Here is a 24,544-nt window from a genome sequence, read left to right as displayed (position 1 = left end):
ATGTGCGGGTAGATAAGAGATGCTCTTGGCATCATGCTCGGTACAGACATTGTGGCCGAAGGGCTTGTTCCTGTGCTGTGAAATTGGTTGGAAGAGTGTAAAGAGAAACAGAATCCTTCCATAGACACTTGAGAGAGAATAATTGCAGAACTATGGTGAAGAAGTGGGAGAATAGGGCCAATTCAAATAATTCTACAGTGAGCTAGCTTAGGCCTTTTGGGCTGAATGGCTCAATACTGTGCTGATACCAGATATTAAATGATTCAAGGGATATGGGGAAAGTGCAGGAAAATGATGATTGTGGCAAATCAGCAACAACATTGATGAACAGTAGAGCAAACTGGAGAGGCCAGATGGCTGAACCCCGCACCCATTTCAGCTGTAACTAGATCTGTTCTCCTAGGAGTGGAGAAAAACTAAGTAGGGACATGATGAAAGTGTTTTAAATAATGAGGGGTCTAGATAGAGTGGACTGGAGGAAATGTTTCCCTATAGCGGCAGATAAAATTTGAGTTAATAGATTTAGGGTAAGGGGGAAGAGATTTACAGGGAATACGATGGTGACCACCTTCACCCAGAGAGTGGAGAGTACCTAGAAGGCACTACCTGAGACCATGGGTGAAGCTGGCCACTGAGTGTTTAGACGAGCACTTGAATTGGCGTGGCATTACGCTATGGAGCAGGAGCTGGGAGATGGGATTAGTATGAAAAGGTGCCCTCTGGTCAGCAAGGCCAAGTTGGGCTGGACGCGTACTTATTCAAATTGTTGTTCTAATTCAAATAATTTTTCAAATAGTTATATACGCCTTCTGTTTTGCATATGTGATGAGAGTATTGAGATACATGCAACAAATTCAGTATGTAAAGATGATGGAACCCGTTTAAAATGTATTTACATATGAGCCGTTTAATAGCTTCTTGGAAATCCTTTGAGGGACTAGTAATGGGGGCTGGGGTGGAGAGTTGGTCGTTACTGTTCTCTTATGCCTTTCCAAAGTTAGGTTAGGATGCAGTTGTGCTGCCAGTTGTAGACAAGTGGTGGGGCAGGTCTCGGACAAGACTGTAACTCACCGCTGTAGCAGTAAGACCATTTTTCTGTAGGGTTTTAGTCACCGGTCAGTTGAGAGCATATCTGCCACTAACTAGCACACCCACCCAACCCTTGATGAGCCCTGAACACCCACCGTGTTCTTTTCAATCAGGGTGGAACCGTGATGCATTAGTTCCGGAGGCCCAGGTTCAATCCCTCTTCGAGTACTAGCAGTTTGGTGTTTGCACGTCCTTCCTGTGACTGTGCGCGTTCCCTCCCACATCCTAAGAGTGTGCTGGAACTGGCTACTATAAGTTACCCTTCGTTTAGGATCATGGCAAACAGAATCAAAGTGGCATTGATGGGCACGTGACGCTGGGCAATAAGAGGGAGATTGGGATTGTTCCTGAGGAGTCGGTGTGGACCTGGTGGCTGAAAAGACATGGGTAGAATGTTTAGTGACGGCTAGTTCCCTGCTGCCTACAAGCACCAATGTTCTTGTTGTTTTAGCATGACTTCATGCAGTAAAAGCCATTGTATAATTATTTTTTTAAATTGCTGTAATTGTTATATGGTTATATGGTTAAAGCTGTAACAATGATTTATATTTAAACTCCCTTTACGATATACAACAAAAAGTAACTTAAGATTTTTTAAATACGTGATATTAAAATCTGACAAGAACTACTACATTAGTAGTAGGACAAGTGTTGAAAATCATGGTGGGAAAGGTAGATTTTAAGGAGGAAAGAGGCACGGATAAAATGTTTTAGGTGAAGACATTACTGATTGTAATGGAATGAAGAAAACCAGGGATGTGTTAGGATTGGGGAAGCACAAATGTTAGACGGTTGTCGGCTGGAGCATGGAAAGATCCAAAACTAAGCGTAGGACATGTAGAAGTTTGCGAGCTAGCTGGCAGGTCAACTGATCTGGCCAACTGCTGGAAGATTGATTGGAGCAAAAAAAATGCCGATGGCTGACATCAGATGGAAACAGCAGTGGGAATGCTGAGTTGGTGATACAGCATCTGGTGGGAGAGCATGAGAATTAATGTCAAAGATCCTTTATCAGAACAGGAAAAATGAGAAAGCAAGCATGACCTTCCCTCTATTCTCCCCAATTCACTCTACTAATTAATACACTTGTTTTTTCACTTTTCTAGTTCTGATGAAGGTTCCTCTGCCAGAAACACGACTTTCTCTCCCCACAGATGTTGTCAGATCAGTCGAATGCTTCCAGCATTCTGCTTTCTTTTCGATTTAACATTAGATTAAGGATCAGCAGCACCACTTATACTCCCTAGTTGATACAAGTAAATCAGCACAGAACCCAGCTTTCCATTATTGTAGCATTTTTTCAGTTTATCTCATAGGAAAGCCAAATTTCTGTGGTTCCTATACACTTTGTTCAAAAGCAAACTCACTGTATATGTTAGAAATATGGCAAGAACAGAAAGGATACAAAGGTCAGGAGAGAAAGTTAGTGTTTCACCACCAATGAGCTTTTAAAGCTGATTCCTCTCTCCATAGATGTTCGTTTGGTTGTGTGTATAATGTTGAAAGTTTTTGTCCAGGTTATTGTATTTGGGAATGTATACGAGTTTCATACAGGAGGATCCCGTGGCTCCGTTAAACTAAGAGATCTCCCCAATCTTTAGAGAAATAGATTTAAGTTTGTGAATGTAGGTTAGGTTGCTTATTAAGATTCATGTAGCTGGATAGGACGACACAATAAACTTTCTTTTACACCTTAATAAACCAAAGAGATTTAAGTATTGTGCATTTTCACCAGTCAATTGTGATGTAAAATAATTTTCAGACAATGTTCTATTCTCACTGCTGATTTTCTGAATGTTTAAAAAAATAAAGATCGCGACAAAATGAGTAATAACTGAAACTAAAACTGTTTATGATTCTTTCTTAAAAATGTCCCAATACAAATCCAATAACTAATTACCATTCTCACTCATTAGCAAAGTGAATGGAGTTGTTATTATTAACAGTGGCACTCACCACTAATCTAGGCTCTGACGCCTGTTTGGGTTTCAACAGGACCACTTGGCTTCAGCCCATCCTCACACCCTTGGTCCAAACATGGACCAAATAACCTACTTCCAAACAAAGGTCTCCTATGATAGAAAATGATTCAAATCCTTTGATTATTGAAAAATATAATTTAAACCAAAATGTCACTGTTAACTTTTTAAATAATTGGCGGTAAGTTTTACAATCATCAAAATACATTCAGAAATAGTAATGACTAGTGGACAGTGAGATTTTGTTAAGTGATATGGCACAGGAGTTTGGGTAAGCAAACTATTAAAGTTAATTATTATCAAAGCTAAAGTTAGCCAGGACTGCAAGAGTACACAAAGTCTTCCAAATATCTAGGAGCAGTAGATGAGACTGATTGCAATGGTGCAGGAAACCTTTCAGCCTATTAACTCTTTCTTACCATTTATGAGAAGTCGCCATATTCGACTTTAAGGGTGTTAGGGGTTATGGGGAGAAGGCTGGAGAATGGGGTTGAGAGGGAAAGATAGATTAGCCATGATTGAATGGCGGAGTAGACTTGATGGGCCAAATGGGCTAATTCTGCTCCTGGAACTTATGAACTTTGTCCTTGGTGACTGGTGCTTTTGAGGTAAATGCCCAAATAACATTGTTGTCCGTAAAGTAGATCAAGATGTTCATCCTCACTGTCAAGATGGAGTTTGGAGTGGTAGTATGTCAGTAGGCGTAAGAAACCACAGCAACAAGCAGTCATACCGAGGTACGCACGTTTTGAGATAGATTCCTGGACTGAGCCTTATCAACTGAGGGATTGCTGGCAAAAGTGGAATGGAAAAACACCCCAAAACTGAAGGAGTGCCGATTTCTTAGAGTCTCTGGAAGATGTGGATATCTTGAAGAGGTTGTAGAGGATTTGAGAGGAAGGGAGATTTAATTTGGGAGTCTTTAATAGACCAGGAGGCACTGTTGGCAAGAAAACTCAGGGTAATGGGTGTAAAATACTTAGTGCAAGTTAGGTTGAGGGAGCAGAGGAAATTTGTAAGGGAAAACAGGCATTAAAAGACAATTTACACAATTTTATTATATTGTTTTAATTATAGGGGCTTTTAACTTGGCCGGTCTGGCGAAGATCTGACAGCTTGTTACTGCAACCAACTTTCAGCTGAAAATTTAAATTCATCTTTAAATTGTGAAAAACTAGAATCGTGACAAACATATCAAATTTCCACCGAGCCCTACCTTTAATGTCAGGCAAGTTGATGTTCTTCAAAATGAGATGAGGACAGCTCACAAAACTCCCAGCGATTTCTAACACATCCTTCCTAGATTTAAATGCACACATACATCGAGAACAACAACTTGTGTTTAACTCGCCTGTTTTACATTGCCAAATATCTCAAGACGTATCAGTTAAAATTTACTTTCATAATGTTCCCGAGTCAAATGAGATACTTGGGGAAGGAATCGAAACCCTAAAAGTCTGCACAAGGGTCTTGACCTGAAACGTCACCTATTCCTTTTCTCTAGAGAAGCTGTCCGACCCACTGAGTTACTCCAGCTTTTTGTGTCTACCTTCGGTTTAAACCAATATCTGCAGTTCCTTCCTGCACGCCTATTCAGTGGCAGGAGTTACATTAGGCAATTACAAGTACAGCTGCCAGTGGTGGAATGGTTACATTTGGGGGTAAGACAAGGCTATAATGGGACTAGCTGGAGTTCTAGGCTGGGAAGAGGGTAGGGAGTAGGGAAAGGGGAGAGTAATAGAGTCATACAGCAGGGAAACAGGCCCTTCAGCAGCCAACGTCCACGTCGCCCTTCTAAGCTAGTCCTATTTGCCTGCCTTTGGCCCATAATCCTCTAAACCTTTTCTATGCATCAGACTAGGAGGGTTTTCAAAAGGAGAGAATTCCAAAAATAGAGACATTTTTCAAATCCTTTATAGGTCAGCCAATGTTGTAGATGGGAGTTGGGACAAATCCGAGATAGGACAAAGGCACCAGAGTTTTGCATGAGGATGGAACTATGGAGCTGATCAAGACAGCATTGAAATAGTCCTGTGCAAGGGCAGTACATGACCTTTCAGTCCATTACCACTGACCCACAGAAAATGGCATTACATTGTGGCCAAACATTTGTTCTTCTCCCAATCCCAATGTTGCATCTTCCTCTCCAACCCCACAAACCATTGTTTGCCAGTGCAATGTAGGTAAAAGCTTGCAGACGTATCACCACTAGAGTCACGTAACTACAGCCAGCTAGGGAAGACTTCAATACTATAAAAACCCTCAGGTAACATATAAATGCCTCCTCATTCTGATGTATAAGCTAACCATTATATAAAGTAACAAATCCTTCAAAACTTGCATTTTAATTATAGCGTTTACATTTTCAGGATGTTCCACAGCAAATTAATTACATTTTGATGTATCTCTATTGTCGTTTTATAGGAAAAGTGGTGATATATTAATGCCAAAATATTTTTTTAATAATACCAGTTGAGGGAACTCTTGGCCAGAATATTAGGGGAGGTATTACTGCTTTTTTAAGAGATCATAAGCCCATAAATTCAAGGCAGTGTTTATGGGAGGAAGATTTGCATAGGAAGCTTCAAAGAGTCAAGCTGAGGCAAGAGAATAATCTGCAATTATGGCAAAGTGAAAGACAAGGGAGGCATAGGCAGAGGTGGTGGGATAGAAACATAGAAAATAGGTGCAGGAGTAGGCCATTCGGCCCTTCGAGCCTGCACCGCCATTCAATATGATCATGGCTGATCATCCAACTCAGTATCCTGTACCTGCCTTCTCTCCATACCCCTTGATGCCTTTAGCCACAAGGACCACATCTAACTCCCTCTTAAATATAGCTAATGAACTGGCCTCAACTACCTTCTGTGGCAGAGAATTCCAGAGATTCACCACTCTCTGTGTGAACTCTCTGGATGATACAGCACTTTAGAAGTTTAGATAGTCCTCCTCCCAGGATCGCAGACGCAGAGATAAATTTGGGAAGGGGGAGGTGTGGATGTGGCTGAGATCCCTCTGACCTCCAAGCATGCCCCTGTAGGTGTGACCACTGTGAGTGACCCTATACCTGTTTCTCCAGAATGGAAATTGGCTCACAACATTCTGTCTTGGGGGCAAGGAGCTATCACTGAGCCATAGTTGATAGTGCACAGCACCTGGAGGCAAAGTAAATGAGTCGAGAACCAAACATGAATTTTACTAACTGCCCTTTGGCTGTGCAGGAAGAAGTCACCACCCAGTAATTGTCTGATACCATATTTGCCTACAAACAGGCAGCTTACCTGGATCCAACTGAAAGTTGGCAATCTTGTAAGGTTGACATAGTAACCAAGCGTAGGAACAAAATGTGCTCTTTTAATCCTGCAGTTTTCACGGCTGAATCACCTCCAGCAGTGTCGCCTTTACCACTGTCTACTGACAGGAACATTTAATAAAATTGTTCAAAAAGTGGAAAAATAAAGTCACACTTTGTCATTAATCAACCAAATTGGAAACTTACTGCATCGTAAGTTGAACTTATACACTTTTTGCATTGTGTATAACATTACGAGGGGAATTGATAGGGTGCATGCCCAGAGTAGGGGAATCAACAACCAGAGGACTTAGGCCAGGACTTGAGGGCCTGAGTTATAGCGAGAGGTTGGTCAGGCTAGATTTTTATTCCTTGAATGCGCAGGAGGATGAGGAGTGATCTTATAGAGGTGTAACAATCATGAGGGGAATAGATAGGGTGAATGTACACTCTTTTACTCAGAGCAGGGGAATCAAGAACCAGATGACAGAGGTTTAAGGTGAGAGGGCAAAAATTTAATAGGAACCTGAGGGGTAACCTTCTCACACAAAGTGCGGTGGGTATATGGAGGTACAATAAAAGCCTTTAAAATACATTTGGACAGGTATGGATAGGAAAGGTTTAAAGGGATATGGGCCAAATGTGGACAGGTGGGACTAGTGTAGATGCTGTATTGTGTTCAGCATGGGCAAATTGGGCCAAAAGGCCTATTTCCATGCTGTACGGCTCGGACCCTGTGTAAGAACAAGATTCCAGATCGATCAATTATTTTCCTGGATAATGATAGTGTAAGCTACACCGATCTCTGCATTTGCCACCACTATTTAACACAGGCCAAACCTAAAGCTTGCCAGTGCCATGGAACACAAGCGTACAAGATTGTATTGTGTGGGATTATAGCAGTGGTGCTTTGAGTTAAATTGCATGTTCATGGCTTTCATGGGTTTATGGAAAGGCCAATGACTTAAGAGTTAAGTTACAGACGACTTAAGCGTTAATAATCTGGCATAGGGCGTTGCTGGCCTCTGCCTAATTGAAGGGAAATCTCCACAAGAACCTGGGATTAATTTACAGCAGCTCAATCCATCTTCTTCCCTGTCTATGCTTCCTAGATGGTCCAGTTTTGTATTTCCATCTTCCACTGAATGTGGAATGACTAATTTCAATAATAAACTTTAGTCTGTGAAGTTTGGCCTAAAACATTTAGAATGGATTTGTTCATGGAAATATAGCAAATAGTGAAAGGCCCGGATGGAATGAACATGGAGAGGATGTTCCCACTAGTGGAAGAGTCTAGGACTAGAGGCCATAACCTCAGAATTAAATGGCATACATTTAGAAAGGAGATAAGGAGGAATTTCTCTAGTCAGACGGTGGTGAATCTGTGGAATTCATTGCTCTAGACAGTGATGGAGGTCAAGTCGATGGATATTTTTAAGGCACAGGTTGACAGATTCTTGATTAGTAAGGGTGTCAGGGGTTATGGGGAGAAGGCAGGAGAATGGAGTTGAGAGGGAAAAATAGATCTGCCATGATTGAATGGCGAATTTACCCCCTTAAGATAGACACAAAATGCTGGAGTAACTCAGCGGGACAGGCAGCAACTCTGGATAGAAGGAAAGGGTGACGTTTCGGGTCGAGACCCTTCTTCAAACCCTTGCTCCCCATCTGTGATTCTTGCTCCACAGTGGAGTAGACTCGATGGGCCAAATGGCCTAATTCCACTCCTAGAACTTATGAACATTTACACTAGCTATACTATATATAGTATGCTGATCCACATTTACATTCCACTTTCTCCACCATGACTTCAATTACCCATCCACTTCCATCCAAATTGTAAAATGCCCCATAAATATTGAAATAAACCATCAACAAGATATTCAAGTAGGAATGTGCGCAAGTAGTATCAGCAAGGTCTGAAAATGCTGATACGTTTTGTATAACCAAATTTGTCCATTGATAAAATTTTCTCTGAGCTGACATAGCGTTTTTCCACATGCTAAATAGCACATTAGCCCGATGAGGTAATCAGGATGTTGAGTGTTGATTGATTGAAAGATACAGATTGAAAGATATAAGGAAACGGGCCTTTATGGACCGAAAAGTCACATGGACTGAGCTCTGGCAGGCTGAACCACAGCGCATCAAGTTCCTGGTCCAGGCAGTCTATGATGTCCTGCCCAGCCCATCGAACCTCTTCATCTGGGGCAAAGCGGAATCTCCAGATTGCCCGCAATGCTCAGGCAAGGGGACGTTGGAACACATCCTGAGCTGTTGCCCAAAGGCTCTTGGGCAGGGCCGGTACACATGGCGTCACGACCAGGTTCTCAAACTCATTGCAGAAGCCACCAGCATGGGAATCAGCAGCTGCAGACGAGAACGCCCCACCACCCAGATGATCACCTTCGTGAAGGCCAGAGTGCAGCTGCCAAGAACCACAGCAGCCAGGAATCCATCAGGAATCCTGGCGACTGCGCAGGACTGGCAGCTTTCCGTAGACCTGGTGAAACAGCTGAAGTTCCCACAGCACATTGCCATGACCACCCTGAGGCCAGATATCCTCCTGGTCTCAGAGGGGACCAAAAACATCGTCTTGTTGGAACTGACTGTGCCTTGGGAGGACCGTCTGGAGGAGGCCCACGAGAGGAAGATGGCCAAATATGAAGAACTGGTCATAGACTGCCGCAAGCAGGGCTGGAAGCCAAGGTGTATGCCCATCGAGGTTGGCTGCAGAGGTTTTGCAGGGCAATTGCTCTACAAAGCCTTGAGTGCACTGGGCATCAACGGAGTGGCAAGGAGAAGGGCCATCAAGAACACCACAGAGGCAGTGGAGAAGGCCTCGAGATGGCTCTGGATCAGGAGAGGAGGTCCATGGGGAGGAGCGAATGCCACCTGAACACGAGTCGTGGTCTGATCAACCACGGCTGGGTCGCCTGGGTGAGGGTGTCTGATGTTGAAAGGCCCGAAACATCCAATGACCCCAGGTTACATCACTGATGATGTTCAGGAGCATCTATCGATGTATTTGTATCAGTCTGTGATGTTTGGCATGAAATATTTAGAATGGATATAGAAGGATGAGGGAAACTTACCAAATAGTGAAAGGCTTAGATGGAGTGAATGTAGGTGAGGATGTTTCCACTAGTGCAGGACTAATAGAAATGTGTAATACATGAACCACTTTTGACCATGAAGCACTTCTTGTTGTTGTGTACGATTGGTCAGCTTTTGATATGAGAAAGGGTTAAAAGATAGCACACTATTAATTACACATACAGTCCCTGTTATGGTAAAACAATGCAACAGTACCTTGACTCTAGTTTGGTGAATAATATGTTTGCAAAAAAGGCTGCTTCAGAAAAAAAATAGACCCTTAAATTACAAATTGAATAAAAAACATTTTAAAAGATGACAAGTATAAACTCCACATAAAGTCAACAGAATCGTCCAATGTTTCAAACTATATTTGTTAAATACACCATTTAATACAAATAGTTTATCAATGCCATCACATAAATTATGGAGACCTTTGATTCACACTCACTTTTGCCTTATAGCCCTGTCCCACGGTACGAGTTCATTCCAAGAGCTCTCCGGAGTTTAAAAAAAATCAAGCTCGTGGTAAGCACGGAGAATGAACGTAGCGGGTACGTCGTACCTCGGGGACGTCTCTTAGCGGCTCGTAACGCTAACAGCAGGTACTCGGGAGGACTCGCTAACGGCAGGTAAGCACGGGAAGACTCGTGAAGATTTGTCCACGAGAGCCCCGAGTACCGACGAGTGGCCATTACCGTAAATCTCCAAGTTTGAATCAGGGCAAACTCGAGAGAGCTCTTGGAATGAATTCGTACTGTGGGACAGGGCTTTAAGCTCAGCAAAGAAAATAAAGTATTGAAAATCAAGATCCAAATAGTACTTATTATTGCTAAGGCCCTACTTAAGTTGTTGAATGAACTTCAGAAAACTGTGTCTGAGTTGCAAATAAAGACAGGTAATGATGTGAGAAAAGTTAAGATTATTTTTGGTTAATCGTGATAATTGGCCATGTTCAGAAAGTCTGGAAGATAGAGATCCCTGGATTGACTGATGATGAGGCAGGAACCTAGGAATAATCAGGACAGAAGGCAGATGGAGTGGGAATTTAGTTCATTTTAGTTTAGAGATACAGCATGGAAACAGGCCCTTTGGCCCACCGAGTCCATGCCGATCATCGATCACCCGTTCACACTAGTTCTGTGTTATCCCACTTTCGCATCCATCCTCTTCACACTAGAGGCAATTTACAGAAGCCAATTAACCTACATACCTGCACGTCTTTGAGGTGTGGGAGGAAACCAGAGTGCCCAGAAGAAACTCACGTGGTCACAGGGAGAACGTACAAACTCCATACTGACAGCATGTGAGGTCAGGTTCGAACCCGGGTATCTGGCGCTGTGAGGCAGCAGCTCTACCAGCTGTGCCACTGTGCTGCCTGCGGTGCCAGTGACTTTCTGAATGGCGTGGTTGAGAGAGGGACAATAGGCTTCCTGCAGTAGAGGTCTAATTTTGTGGGATTCACAATTTCAAGCAAAATTACAATTTAAGTAAGGCTTAGTATACTCTAGTGCATCTAGTATATATCTAGTGAAACCAATCCTTTGGGTGAATGGATTCAACTATTTTTGCTTTTTGGACAAATATTCTTCATCTTTCAGGGGTGATTGGATCACAAATGTTTCCAGTTTATTGACTTCATTTATACACTCCAAATACTGTAAAATAGCCCCTTCACAAGAACACAGAACAATAAAGGACAATTCATTTACCGCCAAGGGAACAAATACTGTATGTGAACTGAAAGCAGCAGCAAGGGTGAGCAATACTGGCCCTCATGTTTCTCTCATCCTTTTTAAAGAAGACTACCCACCTTTTCCTTAATACGGTGAAGAAAAAATATCTATACATCACAAATAAAATGAATAATGTACAACACCAATAATTAATTCAATCAAACAGCACAGACATTGAAAATAAACGTCCTAACATGATTTTCTAACATGATTTTCAAATATCAGGTCCTAAATAATTTAATTCTCCAGTTCTCCAAATTCCCTGAAGTTTGCTTCACAAAGAATGTACAGCATACACACACACATACCATTCAGCTCAAAAAGTCTATCACATTGCTGATGCTCCATACTAACCTCCTTCCTATCCTTCCTTAGTTAACTCCATGAACAAAGCCTCTCTTTCTTTGGTGCCTCCCCAGCTTCCACTTCAACGTAATATCCATTAAAAAAAACATGCCAGCTCCATCTTACTATGGCATGACAACAGTGAGAATCGCGTCGATCAAGTGGCTTAAAGAGATGATGTTATTGGTCATTCTTGGTACTTTCAAGGCCGGACTCCCCACCGCCCCACCCCCTCCCCAAACCAACTTTTCCCGTGACATTGAAGTGAAGTGTGAGGTGATCCATTTTACAAAAATCTTTTTATGAGGCCTGGCTGGTAAGACCGTGATGGAGACTCACATAAAGCCACGGAAAGGCTAAACCTCAGCTTCAAGGGAAGCACAAGTTTATGAAAATGTTTTAGCCATTATTCATGACTCAGCATCAGGTATCTTGTGTCAGTTACCTCTGTAGCCGCTTCCAATAATACCACACCATGTGATGAAAACATTCACCATGACAGAAATTTATTCAAATTAGGTGTAAAAGGTTTAAATCCTATTGCTGTGTGCTGCAACATGGAATAATGTTCAACATAGGAACAATGTCTAACACCATTTTGGGTGGGGAGGAGTGGGCATACAGTAGGTCTGAACAGGAGCTGTCGAACTGAAGCAGGAAAGAGGAGTCATTTCTGTGAGCTGAAATCCTCAGATGAAAATATCTTCAAAGCTTCCAAAGTAGATTTGAATGCTGTTTATGGGTCAGTGGTTCAAGAGGACAGGTTGTTCCTACCACACTGCTCTCATCCTCTGTAACTTGATGTGCCTAGGTACTTTGATACCACAAGGCAATGTGTGCAAAAGAAAATGCTTCAACCATTAATAAAACAAAGCCCAAATAGATCTATATGGAATCTAGCTCCCCCAGACGTTAATGGCACTTCACTTCTCCAACTGTTGCATTACACCTTTCTGAACATTACTGGAAATCCTCTGCCTCACAAGTGCTCCAATTGCACACTCAAGGATAATATTCCTGCACAATCTGGGGTGATTCTAGCACGCTGCAAGTTGGAGAGAATGGAAAAGTACATCTGTGCAGGTCTGGGTGTAAAGCGGGGGAGGGGGGGGGGGGGGGGGGGGGGGGGAAGAGGTTGGAGGAATGCCAACACAGCGGCGTTATAAGCAAGCACTGATCCATCACCATAAGAAATATCTTCAAGTATGGCAGGTATTTTCTCAGAACTGGCGATTCAATAAAAAACAGGCTAGATAACGGGGAAACCAAAGGCTTTAAGAAAAGGCAGCCACCAATAATATTCTATTTGGATAGTAGTCAGTATGTGATAATTACTCCCACCGGAGTAAGAGGGGGGAACAATATGGGGGCAGTGTGGGAGGGAAGCATTGGAAAACCCTGCAGGGAATAACCAAGAGTGTGATCAAAGCTTGTCTGGAGCATAAGCAATGGATAGACCAGTTGGGCCAAGTGTCTCTGTGCTGAACATTGTAGACAAACACAACAATAATATTGGTGCCGATATGAACGTAATGTCACATTGCATCATTCAGTAGTTAATGCACTTATCAAGCATCCTCACTTTTGTGGTCGGCTGGAAGCATGAGATAGTACTTGATGCTACTACCATCCATAACACTGGATACCTGACCTTATACTGATCCCTGTCAGAATCCCCAGTACTTGCCTGCTCCTCAGAGTGCTGTCAAAGATTGGCAGTAATGAGAAAGATTCAACTTTAGGCAAACCATCATGGGCTATTAGTTCTCCTATATTTGTGAGATGGTCTGCTAATTGAGAGAGGAATAACGTTTCACGCCATAACGTTAACCATTTCTCTCTCCAACAATGCTGCCTGACCTGCTGTTTCCACCAGCCTTCCCCCCCCTGATGCGACAAAGGTTGTATATCACAGAAACACAACAGGCTGCTGTCAAGGTTGACTTTAGTTACACACTGTCAGATCAAACACCCAACAACATTAAAGCTGTTGAACCTCCGCTGTGAGAAACACCTTGGACACCTAAACTATCCATGCAATACTGCAACCAAAACTACAGATATGCCACTGAATACATTGCATGTGCAGTTAAGAGTACTTCATTGACCCAAGGCAACCATGCCTGTTTTAAAATGCAACCAGTGCTCCGCACTATTGCAGCAGAGACCCTCTGCACTGTCGGTTAACAGACTGCCTGACAGGAACCAGTTCCATTGTTTCACTGGGAATTAGGCCATGCTTGTGATTTCTTTCATCCTCATACAGACGTGTGAACAGGCACCACTGCGGAGCTGGGATTAATGTTAAAATTGGGCCTTCCATGCTGACAACAGACTGGATTACCGACACATTACTCACTGGTCTACGCTGCACTGGAGTGAGAACCAGCACTGTGCTGGATGTGGATATGTCAGTGACCATACAGTTTAAACCAAGTGCGCTACATTCTTGTTACTGGATTTCAATTGGTGACAGACAGTTTGCTGCCCCAAAGTGCAGAATAACAGCAAACACAGCTAACACTACAACTCTACTCACTGTGGATGTAGTGGCCAGCCTGGGCAAGATCAGTCATTGCCCGGACCAATCACCACGGAAAACAGAACATGCGACATCGTGACACAAACCATCAGCATTTGACAGCAGTCTGATTGAGTTCCTGCTGTTCGACTGATAAAATGTTTTTAGATTTAGTGGCCGTGCTTCCATTCTGGGTAGTCAAATTCACCGGTTCATTGTCGGCTGCTTTGGGAACACTACTGTGTGAAGGGTCCATCGAGTTGGCTCTGACTGTAATGTGATCCCAGCCACCCTGTAAGGTGACAACAAATACAACAACAAAAATGTAACCTCGAGAGAAGAAACCATGGAGAGCTAATCAATGAAAATCACATGCAGTTAAGGATCACTAAAGTTCTGTAAATTACAATTTAAAGCCCTGGGATTATCCAAGGTTCTGTGTACAGCACCGTCGATGACCAATGAGTCAACCGTGTTGATGCCTTCATTCTATATGAACTGAATTTATGTGCCTGAAGAAGGGTTCCGACCCAAAATGTCACCCATCCTTTTTCTCCAGAGATGCCGCCTGACCCGCTGAGTTACTCCAGCACTTGTGTCCATCTTCGATGTATGAACTTTTCAATTACAGAATTGCAGAAGGAGGCAATTCAGCCCATCAAATATTTACTGGCACTAAACAAGAGCTATGCAGCAAGACCTACAAGCTGCATATGATGTGCAGCTGTGTTTACCAGCCAATTGTGCTGCTGCAAGTATGAATTTCATTGTTCCGTTTCAGTACATAAGTCAATTAAACACTCCCGAGTCTCAATACCTCGGCTCTTGCCAAACCCTACAAATTATTTAACAGATGATAGGCACAAAGTGCTGGCGTAACTCAGTGGGTCAGGTAGCATCTCTGGGGAAAAAGGATGGGTGACGTTTCGGGTTGGAGCCCTTCTTCAGACTAAACCATTATCTGCAGTTCCTTTCTACAAATTCTTTAACAACACCCCTTTGAGCATTACAACATAATCCACCCCCAGTACTGTACCCAGCAGTACTTTCCAAATCCAGATCCAAGTGCTGTGTGAATAAGATTTTCCTCATTCTTTTTCTGACCACCTCCATTCCATGACCCCTGGTTTTTGATTCCCCCCCAACAATAGGAACAGCTTGCTCTATAACTGTCGTGGTTTTAAATACTGCATCAAATCCTCTCATGATTTCCACGTTCAAGCAGAATAACCACAGCCTCTCATCCCTCACCCCCTGAAGTCATTTTCTACACCAGGACAAAAGTTTTTACCCTTTCCCAAAGTGTGGCGCCTAAAAATGGACACAACTTCCTCGTGGAGGCCAAACCGATGTTTTATAAAGTTTCGCCGTAACTTCCTTGGTTTATTATGAGAGCCCACAACCCTGTGTGCTCGGGTTTAGCCACTCTCTCAACCTGTCCTGCAACTTTTAATGAATGGCACAGGATACTCCTGCATCTCTTAGCCCTTATCCCCTTCATAGAACTCGATTTGAACTTGATTAGTAAGGGTGTCAGGGGATATGGGGAGAAGGAAGGAGAATGGGGTTGAGAGGGAAAGATAGATCAGCCATGATTGAATGGCAGAGTTGACTTGATGGGTCAAATGGCCTAAATCTGCTCCTATAACTTATGATCTATTTTTTCTCTATTGCCTGTGCTCATTCTACATATCAAAACATAACACTTTAACATTTCTTAGTATTACATTTCATTTGCCATTATATTCCATTTGCCACCGGCCTTCCCATCTTTCCTTGATGTATACCACTCTCTTCCTTACAGTACAGTCTTTGGGTCAGCTGCATAAACTATTTCCATTCTCCTCTCCGTTTCTGTATTTTTATTTTCAAGTATAAATCCAATTGATTTTCCAAAGTTACCACTACTTAAAACTATTTCAATTTCCTCTTTAATTTTTTTTTAAAGGTTAATTTTTTATGATTTATTCCTCAAGGTGAGGTGTTGGTGAATTCAAGGAGAAAACACCAAAGCAAAACAAAAATAAAATTGGGTGGAGAATATGTTTGGAAGGAAATTGCTGTTGCTTGCCAGGGGGCAGCGGCGGCAGATACGATAGTGGCATTGAGGAGGTTTTTTGATAAACACACGGATATGCGAGGAATGGAGGGATATCGATCTCGTGAAGGCAAAGGAGATTAGTTTATCTGTGTGATGTTCGGCACGGACACTGTGGGCCGAAGAGCCTGTTCCTGTGCTGCACTGTTCCAAGTACTTGGAACAATGCTAATTTTGTACACAGCAACAAGGAACAACCATGATTTTTATGAAGTTTAAGTGAAGCTCTGGAAGTTCTGCCAAGTTCCTGCTGCACTAACAGGAACAAGAAGTCAAATCACAACAAACAATCAGACAAATGTGCCTGCTTTCAGTAGAGGTAGAAACAATCAACCATAACATATTGCCCATTTGACGCCAGAATGAAATACATCTGATTGATCATACATGTTTTATGCATTAAATTTAACTTGTTCCCTTCCGTTTCAAGTTACAATTGTTCAAATTTATACAATTGTGAGGGGCATAGAGAAGGTAGACAATCAGAGCCTTTATCCCTAAGTTAGAAATGCCAAAGACTGGAAGGTGTTGCTTTAAGATGAGAGGGACAAAGTTTAAAATAATTGTGAGGGGGAAGTTTTTTTTCCTTGCACAGGAGATGGTGGGTGCCTGGAATGTACTGTCAGTTGTGGTAATGGAGGCAGATACGATAGTGGGATTGAAGAGGATGTTAGATAGGTACATGAATAAGCGGGGAATGGAGGGATATGGATCACGTGCAGGCAGGGGAGATTAGTTTAACTGCGCAGCATGTTTGGCGCGGACATTGTTCATTAGTTCATAAGTTCTAGGAGCAGAAATAATCTGCTCGGCCAATCAGGTCTAGTCCACTATTCAATCTTTCCCTCTCAACCCCATTCTCCTCCCATCTCCCCATAACCCCTGACATCCTTAAGAATTAAGAATCTGTCAATCTCTGCCTTAAAAGATCCATTGGCTTGGCCTCCACTGCCCATTATGGTCTGAAGGCCAGTTTCCGTGCTATACTGTTCTATGTTCAAATTATCTTTTTGCTTCATGGTAGCATTTGGGTCAGACTTGAGCAGTAGCTGCACATGTATGAGTTAGTCACAATTGTTATTCGGAAAGAGGCAAACTCTGGAAAAACTCAACATAACCAATTTGTCAAGTAGTGCAAAAACAGGCACCTAGGGTCAAGTAAAATAAACAATTAATGATCCTCATGTATGTTGAGAAGTGACATTTTTAAATGGCTACATCCCTCTTGTATTTATCTTAGTTTCTATCTTTTTTTTTTACTGTAAATTTAGGTAGCTGTGCCTCACGGTCACCGCGACCGGCTCAGTTAATTGCAGCTCAAAACCTGGCCGTTTTCGATGTTTTTAACGGGTGTGAAAGTGCGTGTTTCCCCATTCACTAACATGTGCCGGAAGTGACGCTTGTCCCCCAGTTAAAATTTTCGGTCACGTGGGTGCGGATCTACGCTCCAGTGACCTTTCGTGAAATCACCCTATAGGTTTGTAGGTTAATTGGCTTCTGTAAATTGTAAATTGTTCCTAGTGTATAGGATAGTGCTAGTATATGGGGTGATATCTGGTCGGCGTGGACTCGGTGGGCCCGTTTCATGCTTTATCCTTTGATCAATCAATCAATACACTAAATGATTGTTACTACAACCGTGGCTATCGCTTCTTACTAACTTACTCCAATGCCATAGTCCCAAGAGCCACCAATGGGTTCTTGTGGCTGGACACCAAGCCGATGACAAACTGTTCCGCAACTCAAGCTGTGACTGCCTTGAACCTTATCGGCGATTATCCAAACCTGAAATAAAAAGCAAAATTGCATGTAGTAATACCTACATGTGTCCGACCTGCTAACTCCACAATACAACATGTTTTTACGGTGGTAGGAACTCCCAAGGTACCTCACCAGAGCATTATCAATCAATATCTGGCACCACGGAGACACATGGTACTGCAGATGCTGGAATCTAGAGCAAACCACAAAGTGCTGGTGCAACTCAGCGGGTCAGGCAGCATCTTTGGAGGTATTGAACAGATGACATTTCGGGTTGGGAACCTACAGGGTGATAGGAGTTGGGAGGAGAAAGCTGGAATAGGGGAGGGAACTGGTGCAAAACCTGGTAAGTGATAGGTGGTATACAGGTGAGGGGAATTTGATTGGCAGATGAGTGGACAAAGGCCAGAGATGAAAAGGAGACTAAAGGGTATCACACAGAGAAGAGGAGTGAAATGTAAAGCCCAAGCTTAAACGGCATATTAAGATAGATGACTAGAACTTGGGTTTTAGGAATTGCTTTAAAATAGAAAATAGAGGAGGAAAGGTGGAGAGGATTTAGTGAGGCAATTCTAGAGATTAAAGCGTTGACAGTTGAAGGCACAAAAGCAAATGGCAGAACGATAAAAAACAGATATATGAAGGAGCCAGTGTAAAAGCACTGGAAGAATTCAATAGGTCAGACTACATCTGTGTTTGCACATGGTCTGAATAAGGGTCCCGACTCAAAACATTGTTCTTCCACAAGTGTGGTCTGACCTGTAGAGTTCTTTCAGCACTTGTAGAAGCAAGGAATTGCAGATGCTGGCTTACCAAGGAAAGGCACAAAATGCTGGAGTAACACCAAGTTAGGCAGCATCTCTGGAGAACATAGATAGGTGATGTTTCATGTCAGGACCCTGAAGAAAGCAACCTTTAGAAGATCTGTAAGATCTGGGTGGAAGACCCAATGGAATTAATGGCCGGGTAGTGTTGGTAGACCAGAAGCCAGTGTACGGTTTTGATTAATTGTTTATCCAACAGTTTTTATAGCTATCTGTTAGTCGTTTGTAGATTGATGATGGGCGAGGATGAATTCATCGATGGTACAAATAATATTATCATTGAATTAAAAATTTGATTAAACAATCCTAACAAATTTACATGGACCCAACTGCACTGAATTATACAAATTGTCAAATGAATGCTACAATTTTGGGCGGCACGATGGCGTAGTGGTAGATTTGCTGCCTTACAGATGCAGAGACCCTGGTTCGATCCTGACTATGGGTGCTGTCTGCATGGAGTTTGCACGTTCTCCCCTTGATCGCATGGGTTTTCTCCGGGTGCTCCAGTTTCCTCCCATACTCCAAAGATCTACAGGTTTGAAGGTTAATTGGCTTTGGTAAGTTGTAAAATTTTCCCTAGTGTGTATTATAGTGTTAGCGTACGAGGTGATTGCTGATCGACTCGGACTCAGTGGGCCGCAGGGCCTGTTTCCGCTCTGTATGTCTAAAGTCTAAAATTTGCAATCCAAGGATTCAAATTCGCATAATTGATGTAGTTAATCTGTGATTTTAGCAATTAATCCATGATGTTGGCAAATTATTAAAGATGCTTATTTCCTGGAATGCGATTATACTTGTGAATCCACTTTTTCGTTTCAATTGTGTGATCTTGGTAACCCCTCCGTATAATTTTTCCCTGTAATGCCTCTGGCTGCCTTGCACAATGCCCTGACCCAAGGGACACGGAACTGGGACACAGGACAATGTCAGTCCTGCTTTAGAATTACAATTGTGTTCACAGTACAGGTCAGAACGACCCCAGATTCTACATTCCCAGGTCAGTTGGAAGAGCAGTCACTTACACAGTAACTTAATTCCATGGAAAAGAGGAAGACAGATTCAAAAATGTTCTTTTTGATTTGCTTAAATGTCCTGAATTTGGATCTAGAAATATGCTTTATCTTGGTGCAGTTTTTAAACTAGACTTTAGAGATACCACGCAGAAACAGGCCTTTTGGCCCACCGAGTCTGCGTCACCTGTGCACTAGCACTATCTTACACACTAGGAATAATTTACAATTTTACTGAAGTCAATTAACCTACAAACCTGTACAAGACCTACCTCTGTGAGATATGGGGGGGGAAATGGGAGCACCCAGAGAAATCCCACAGTCACAGGGAAAAGGAAAAAAACTCTGTATGGACAGCACCCATAGTCAGGATCGAACACGGGTCTCTGGCACTGTAAGGCAGCAACTCTACCGCTGCACCACTGGGCTACAACTATTAGTGGCTAGTGTAAAAAATATATACGTTTATAAAGGGAATCTAGAGCAAAGCACAGTGCTGGAGGAACTGATTTCCACGATGTGTAAAGAAGAGAGAGGAGCTGGAGAATGTATTGAGAAGATTTTGCCGATTCCAAAACTAAAGGGCCTGTCCCACAAGCATGCGACTGTATGCGGCAAGCGCGACCAAACCGGAAGAGGGGGCCGCGGGGAGGTCGAGTGAAGTTCGAGCGAAGTCCGCGGGAAGTTCGCACGTGACGTACGGTGTTAAGACGCTGCGTCCGGCGTCGAGACGCTGCGTATGCCCGTCGAGTCAGTGCTTACGGCGTGGAGGCGGCTGCGGGCCGGCAGGCCATTGCCGCACAGAATTTTTGAACATTGTCAGTTTTTCGGAGCCCCGCGCGATGTCGGGACCAGCTCCGCACAACTCCATACGGCTCCGGCGATCGAAGTGGGACCGGCCCCGCGAGGCCGTACGGCTCAAGCGACCACGTTAGGTCGCACTTGCCGTATGCAGCCCTTAACTGAGGGAAAGATAAGACTGAGAAGGGAAGGCTGAACATAAACCCGACAAGAGTCAATGTAGTAAAGACATTTGCCTTGTCGATTAGACTAAAGTTAGAAGATATAAGATGGTCATCGATAAATCCAGTATATACCAGGAAAGGCCTCTTTACCCAGAAATTGGTGAAAATGTAGAACCTACTGCCTCAGGGAATGGTTGAGGTTACTCACTATACCTTGAATGCTGTCTGTGCAGAGTTTGCATGTTCTACCTGCGACCGTGTGGGTTTCCTCCTGGTGCTCCAGTTTCCTCCCACATCGCAAAGACGTGCGGGTTTGTAGGTTAATTGGCCTTTGTAAATTGCCCCTAGTGCGGAGGGAGTGGGTGCGAAAGTGGGATAACATGGAACCAGTGTGAACGGGTGATCGACTAAAAGCCCTGCTTCCATGCTGCATCTCTAATCAAACCTAAAGCAAGACTACCTCAATGCACGTTCCGCAGAATGTCTAGCTGTTTATTCCACACTTGCTGCCTGTAATTGTTAAGACATTTATTTTAAAGCATCATGAAAGTTTACTGACGCTCCTGATTACAGAATAGTTCATTTTATTATTGTCACGTGTACCGAGGTACAGTGAAATGTTTTTTTGTTGCATGTTATCCAGTCAGCAGAAAGATTAAACAGGATTACAATCGAGTCGTCAATAGTGAACAGATACAGGATAAGGGGAATAACTTTTACTGCAAGTCCAGTCAAGTCCGATTAAAGAGAGTCCGAGGGTCTCCAATGAGGCAGATGGGAGGTCAGGACCGCTCTCTAGTTGGTGAGGATTAGGGAATGCTGTAGACAATAGACACTAGGTGCTGGGCCATTCAGCCCTTCGAGCCAGCACCGCCATTCACAGTGATCATGGCTGATCATCCACAATCAGTACCCCGTTCCTGCCTTCTCCCCATATCCCTTGACTCCGCTATCTTTAAGAGGTCTATCTAACTCTCTCTTGAAAGCATCCAGAGAATTGGCCTTCACTGCCTTCTGAGGCAGAGAATTCCACAGATTCACGACTCTCTGGGTGAAAATGTTTTTCCTCATCTCCGTTCTAAATGGCCTACCCCTTATTCTTAAACTGTGGCCCCTGGTTCAGGACTCCCCCAACATCAGGAACATGTTTCCTGCCTCTAGCGTGTCCAATCCCTTAATAATCTTATATGTTTCATCCTAAATTCCAGTGTATACAAGCTATGTGGCATTCTCATACCAAGAGGCACTGACCTGAGGGATCAGTAGAGCGTCCCTTGTAGCCAGGGTCAGGAGGGCAAGGCGCATGTCCACTCCACCTAGGGTCCGTAGGGGGAGGAGCCGCTCTGCTGTCAGCGACCGAAGGACTGGTGACTGGATCTAGGGAGTGGGCAGGGCTGAAGATGTCCTGGCTAGGTTGAGTTGCTCCTAGGCCTGGCCAAGCTGGCCACCCGTGAGTCACGGCGCCAGGCGGAAGAGGGCTTTGCCCGAGCCAGATGTTTTCCCTTTACCAGGGTTACGTCCGCACCCGGGTGGTGTTAGAGAGGGACATATTGTATAGTAGTTATTTAGTATACTTGTAAAGATTGTAACAGTTGTTTGAAAACTTAGTTAATATGGTGATTTTGTACAATGGTGGTGGGTGTGTTACCAAGGATTTGTTTTCTTTTGGATTTTGTATTGTGATCGCAATTAATTAAATTATTTTTGATACAAAAAAAAAAGAAGAGGCACTGACCTGATCAAGAGGACCAACAGAAACCTTACGAACATTTGTAGAAACATGTTGCCAGACCGATCCTTGAGGGTAACTTGGAGAAATACCCTGACGAAACCACAAATTACCTGGAATAGAAGCAGATTATTACTGCAGCAGTACACAACCATAGTTTACCACTGGATAAAAAAAACACAAATTGCTAGAGTATATATGTGGATAAATGTGAGGTTATCCATTTTGGTGGCAAAAACAGGAAAGCAGACTATTATCTAAATGGTGGCCGACTAGGAAAAGGGGAGATGCAGCGAGACCTGGGTGTCATGGTACACCAGTCATTGAAAGTGGGCATGCAGGTGCAGCAGGCAGTGAAGAAAGCGAATGGTATGTTAGCTTTCATAGCAAAAGGATTTGAGTATAGGAGCAGGGACGTTCTACTGCAGTTGTACAGGGTCTTGGTGAGACCACACCTGGAGTATTGCGTACAGTTTTGGTCTCCAAATCTGAGGAAGGACATTATTGCCATAGAGGGAGTGCAGAGAAGGTTCACCAGACTGATTCCTGGGATGTCAGGACTGTCTTATGAAGAAAGACTGGATAGACTTGGTTTATACTCTCTAGAATTTAGGAGATTGAGAGGGGATCTTATAGAAACTTACAAAATTCTTAAGGGGTTGGACAGGCTAGATTCAGGAAGATTGCTCCCGATGTTGGGGAAGTCCAGGACAAGGGGTCACAGCTTAAGGATAAGGGGGAAATCCTTTAAAACCGAGATGAGAAGAACTTTTTTCACACAGAGAGTGGTGAATCTCTGGAACTCCCTGCCACAGAGGGTAGTCGAGGCCAGTTCATTGGCTATATTTAAGAGGGAGTTAGATGTGGCCCTTGTGGCTAAGGGGATCAGAGGGTATGGAGAGAAGGCAGGTACGGGATACTGAGTTGGATGATCAGCCATGATCATATTGAATGGCGGTGCAGGCTCGAAGGGCCGAATGGCCTACTCCTGCACCTAATTTCTATGTTTCTATATAATTATGTGAGTCATAGATAGGGTAGACAGTCAGAACCAGTGTATTAACCAGCATCTGCAATTGTTTGTTTCTACAACTTATACCCTTACTCGGTTATAGCGGACAATCGTCAATAGCAGACACCATCCCCCCCCCCCGGTCCGTTATAACGAGGGTTCACTGTATTCCAAAAACTCAGATATTATTTTACGTTATTGATAATAGTTCAGCAGCTTCACTGTCGCTGGTCTTTCAGTGCTGAGTAAATGAAAGCACCAAGTCGGCATCTCACCGTTTTCATCCACTGCACACACCGACGTCCTTCCCACAGACACCTGGACTAGCTTCTGTTTGGGAGGCGGAGGTATGTGGTACCAGCAGTCACCTGTAACGCAAGTGGGGGACAAAATGTAAAGACAAGGACACAAGTACTCTCGGAACCACAGTACATAATCCCAAAATGAACTATCTTTGAGGTGTAGTCTGGATGTGGGAATCGGGGCAGTCAATCTGTGCAAAGCAGGCTCCCATAAACTGCAACGTAGAGTCAGTCATGGAATCATACATCATGGACACATGCTCTTGGGCACAACTTGTCCATGCTGACCAAGATGTCCCATCTACACTAGTCCCCGTATTAGATAATATCAAATAATTAGTTAAATTCCTTGCAATGCCCAGCGTCAGTGAAAGTCAAGTCGTCACATTTATTTATATAGCACATTTAAAAAACAACTCTCGTTGGCCAAAGTGCTTTACATTTGTTATAAGAATAGCACAACAAAACAAGCTACATACATATATACATGTAGCCCTCACTCAGAGGACGTCAGGAATGGCTTGGGAGTATAGATAAGTCTTTAGTCTTGACTTAAAAGTGTCGATGGAGGGGGCAGTTCTGATGGGAAAGGGGATGCTGTTCCACAGTCTAGGGGCTGCAACCACAAAGTCGCCCCTGAGCTTATGCCTAGACCGTGGGATATTCAGCAACCCCAAGTCGGCCGATCTGAGGGGCCTGGAGGTGCAGTGGTGGGTGAGAAGACTTTTTATGTAGGTGGGGGCAAGCCCATTGAGGGCTTTGTAGACATGGAGGAGAATCTT

The 24,544-nt window shown here is 43.4% G+C and overlaps 1 protein-coding gene across 1 annotated transcript in view; it reads right to left on the bottom strand.

The window, feature by feature from the left end:
- Nucleotides 1–11,063: 11,063 nt before the first annotated feature.
- The window catches only part of tecpr1 (tectonin beta-propeller repeat containing 1), a 64,624-nt gene continuing 51,143 nt past the window's right edge, over nt 11,064–24,544 (bottom strand). The window contains exons 22-26 of the mRNA XM_033040559.1: nt 23,736–23,828; nt 22,455–22,561; nt 17,822–17,941; nt 13,738–14,350; nt 11,064–13,424 (exon numbers count right to left, since the gene is read on the bottom strand). Coding sequence (XP_032896450.1) covers nt 14,168–14,350; nt 17,822–17,941; nt 22,455–22,561; nt 23,736–23,828 — 503 coding nt within the window. The 3' untranslated portion in view covers nt 11,064–13,424; nt 13,738–14,167. The remainder of the gene's footprint in view (nt 13,425–13,737; nt 14,351–17,821; nt 17,942–22,454; nt 22,562–23,735; nt 23,829–24,544) is intronic.

Source organism: Amblyraja radiata, chromosome 22, assembly GCF_010909765.2.
Source record: "Amblyraja radiata isolate CabotCenter1 chromosome 22, sAmbRad1.1.pri, whole genome shotgun sequence".
Classification (NCBI taxonomy): domain Eukaryota; kingdom Metazoa; phylum Chordata; class Chondrichthyes; order Rajiformes; family Rajidae; genus Amblyraja; species Amblyraja radiata.
Note: the sequence above shows the minus strand (reverse complement) of the source record. Positions and strands in the feature narration are given on the sequence as shown.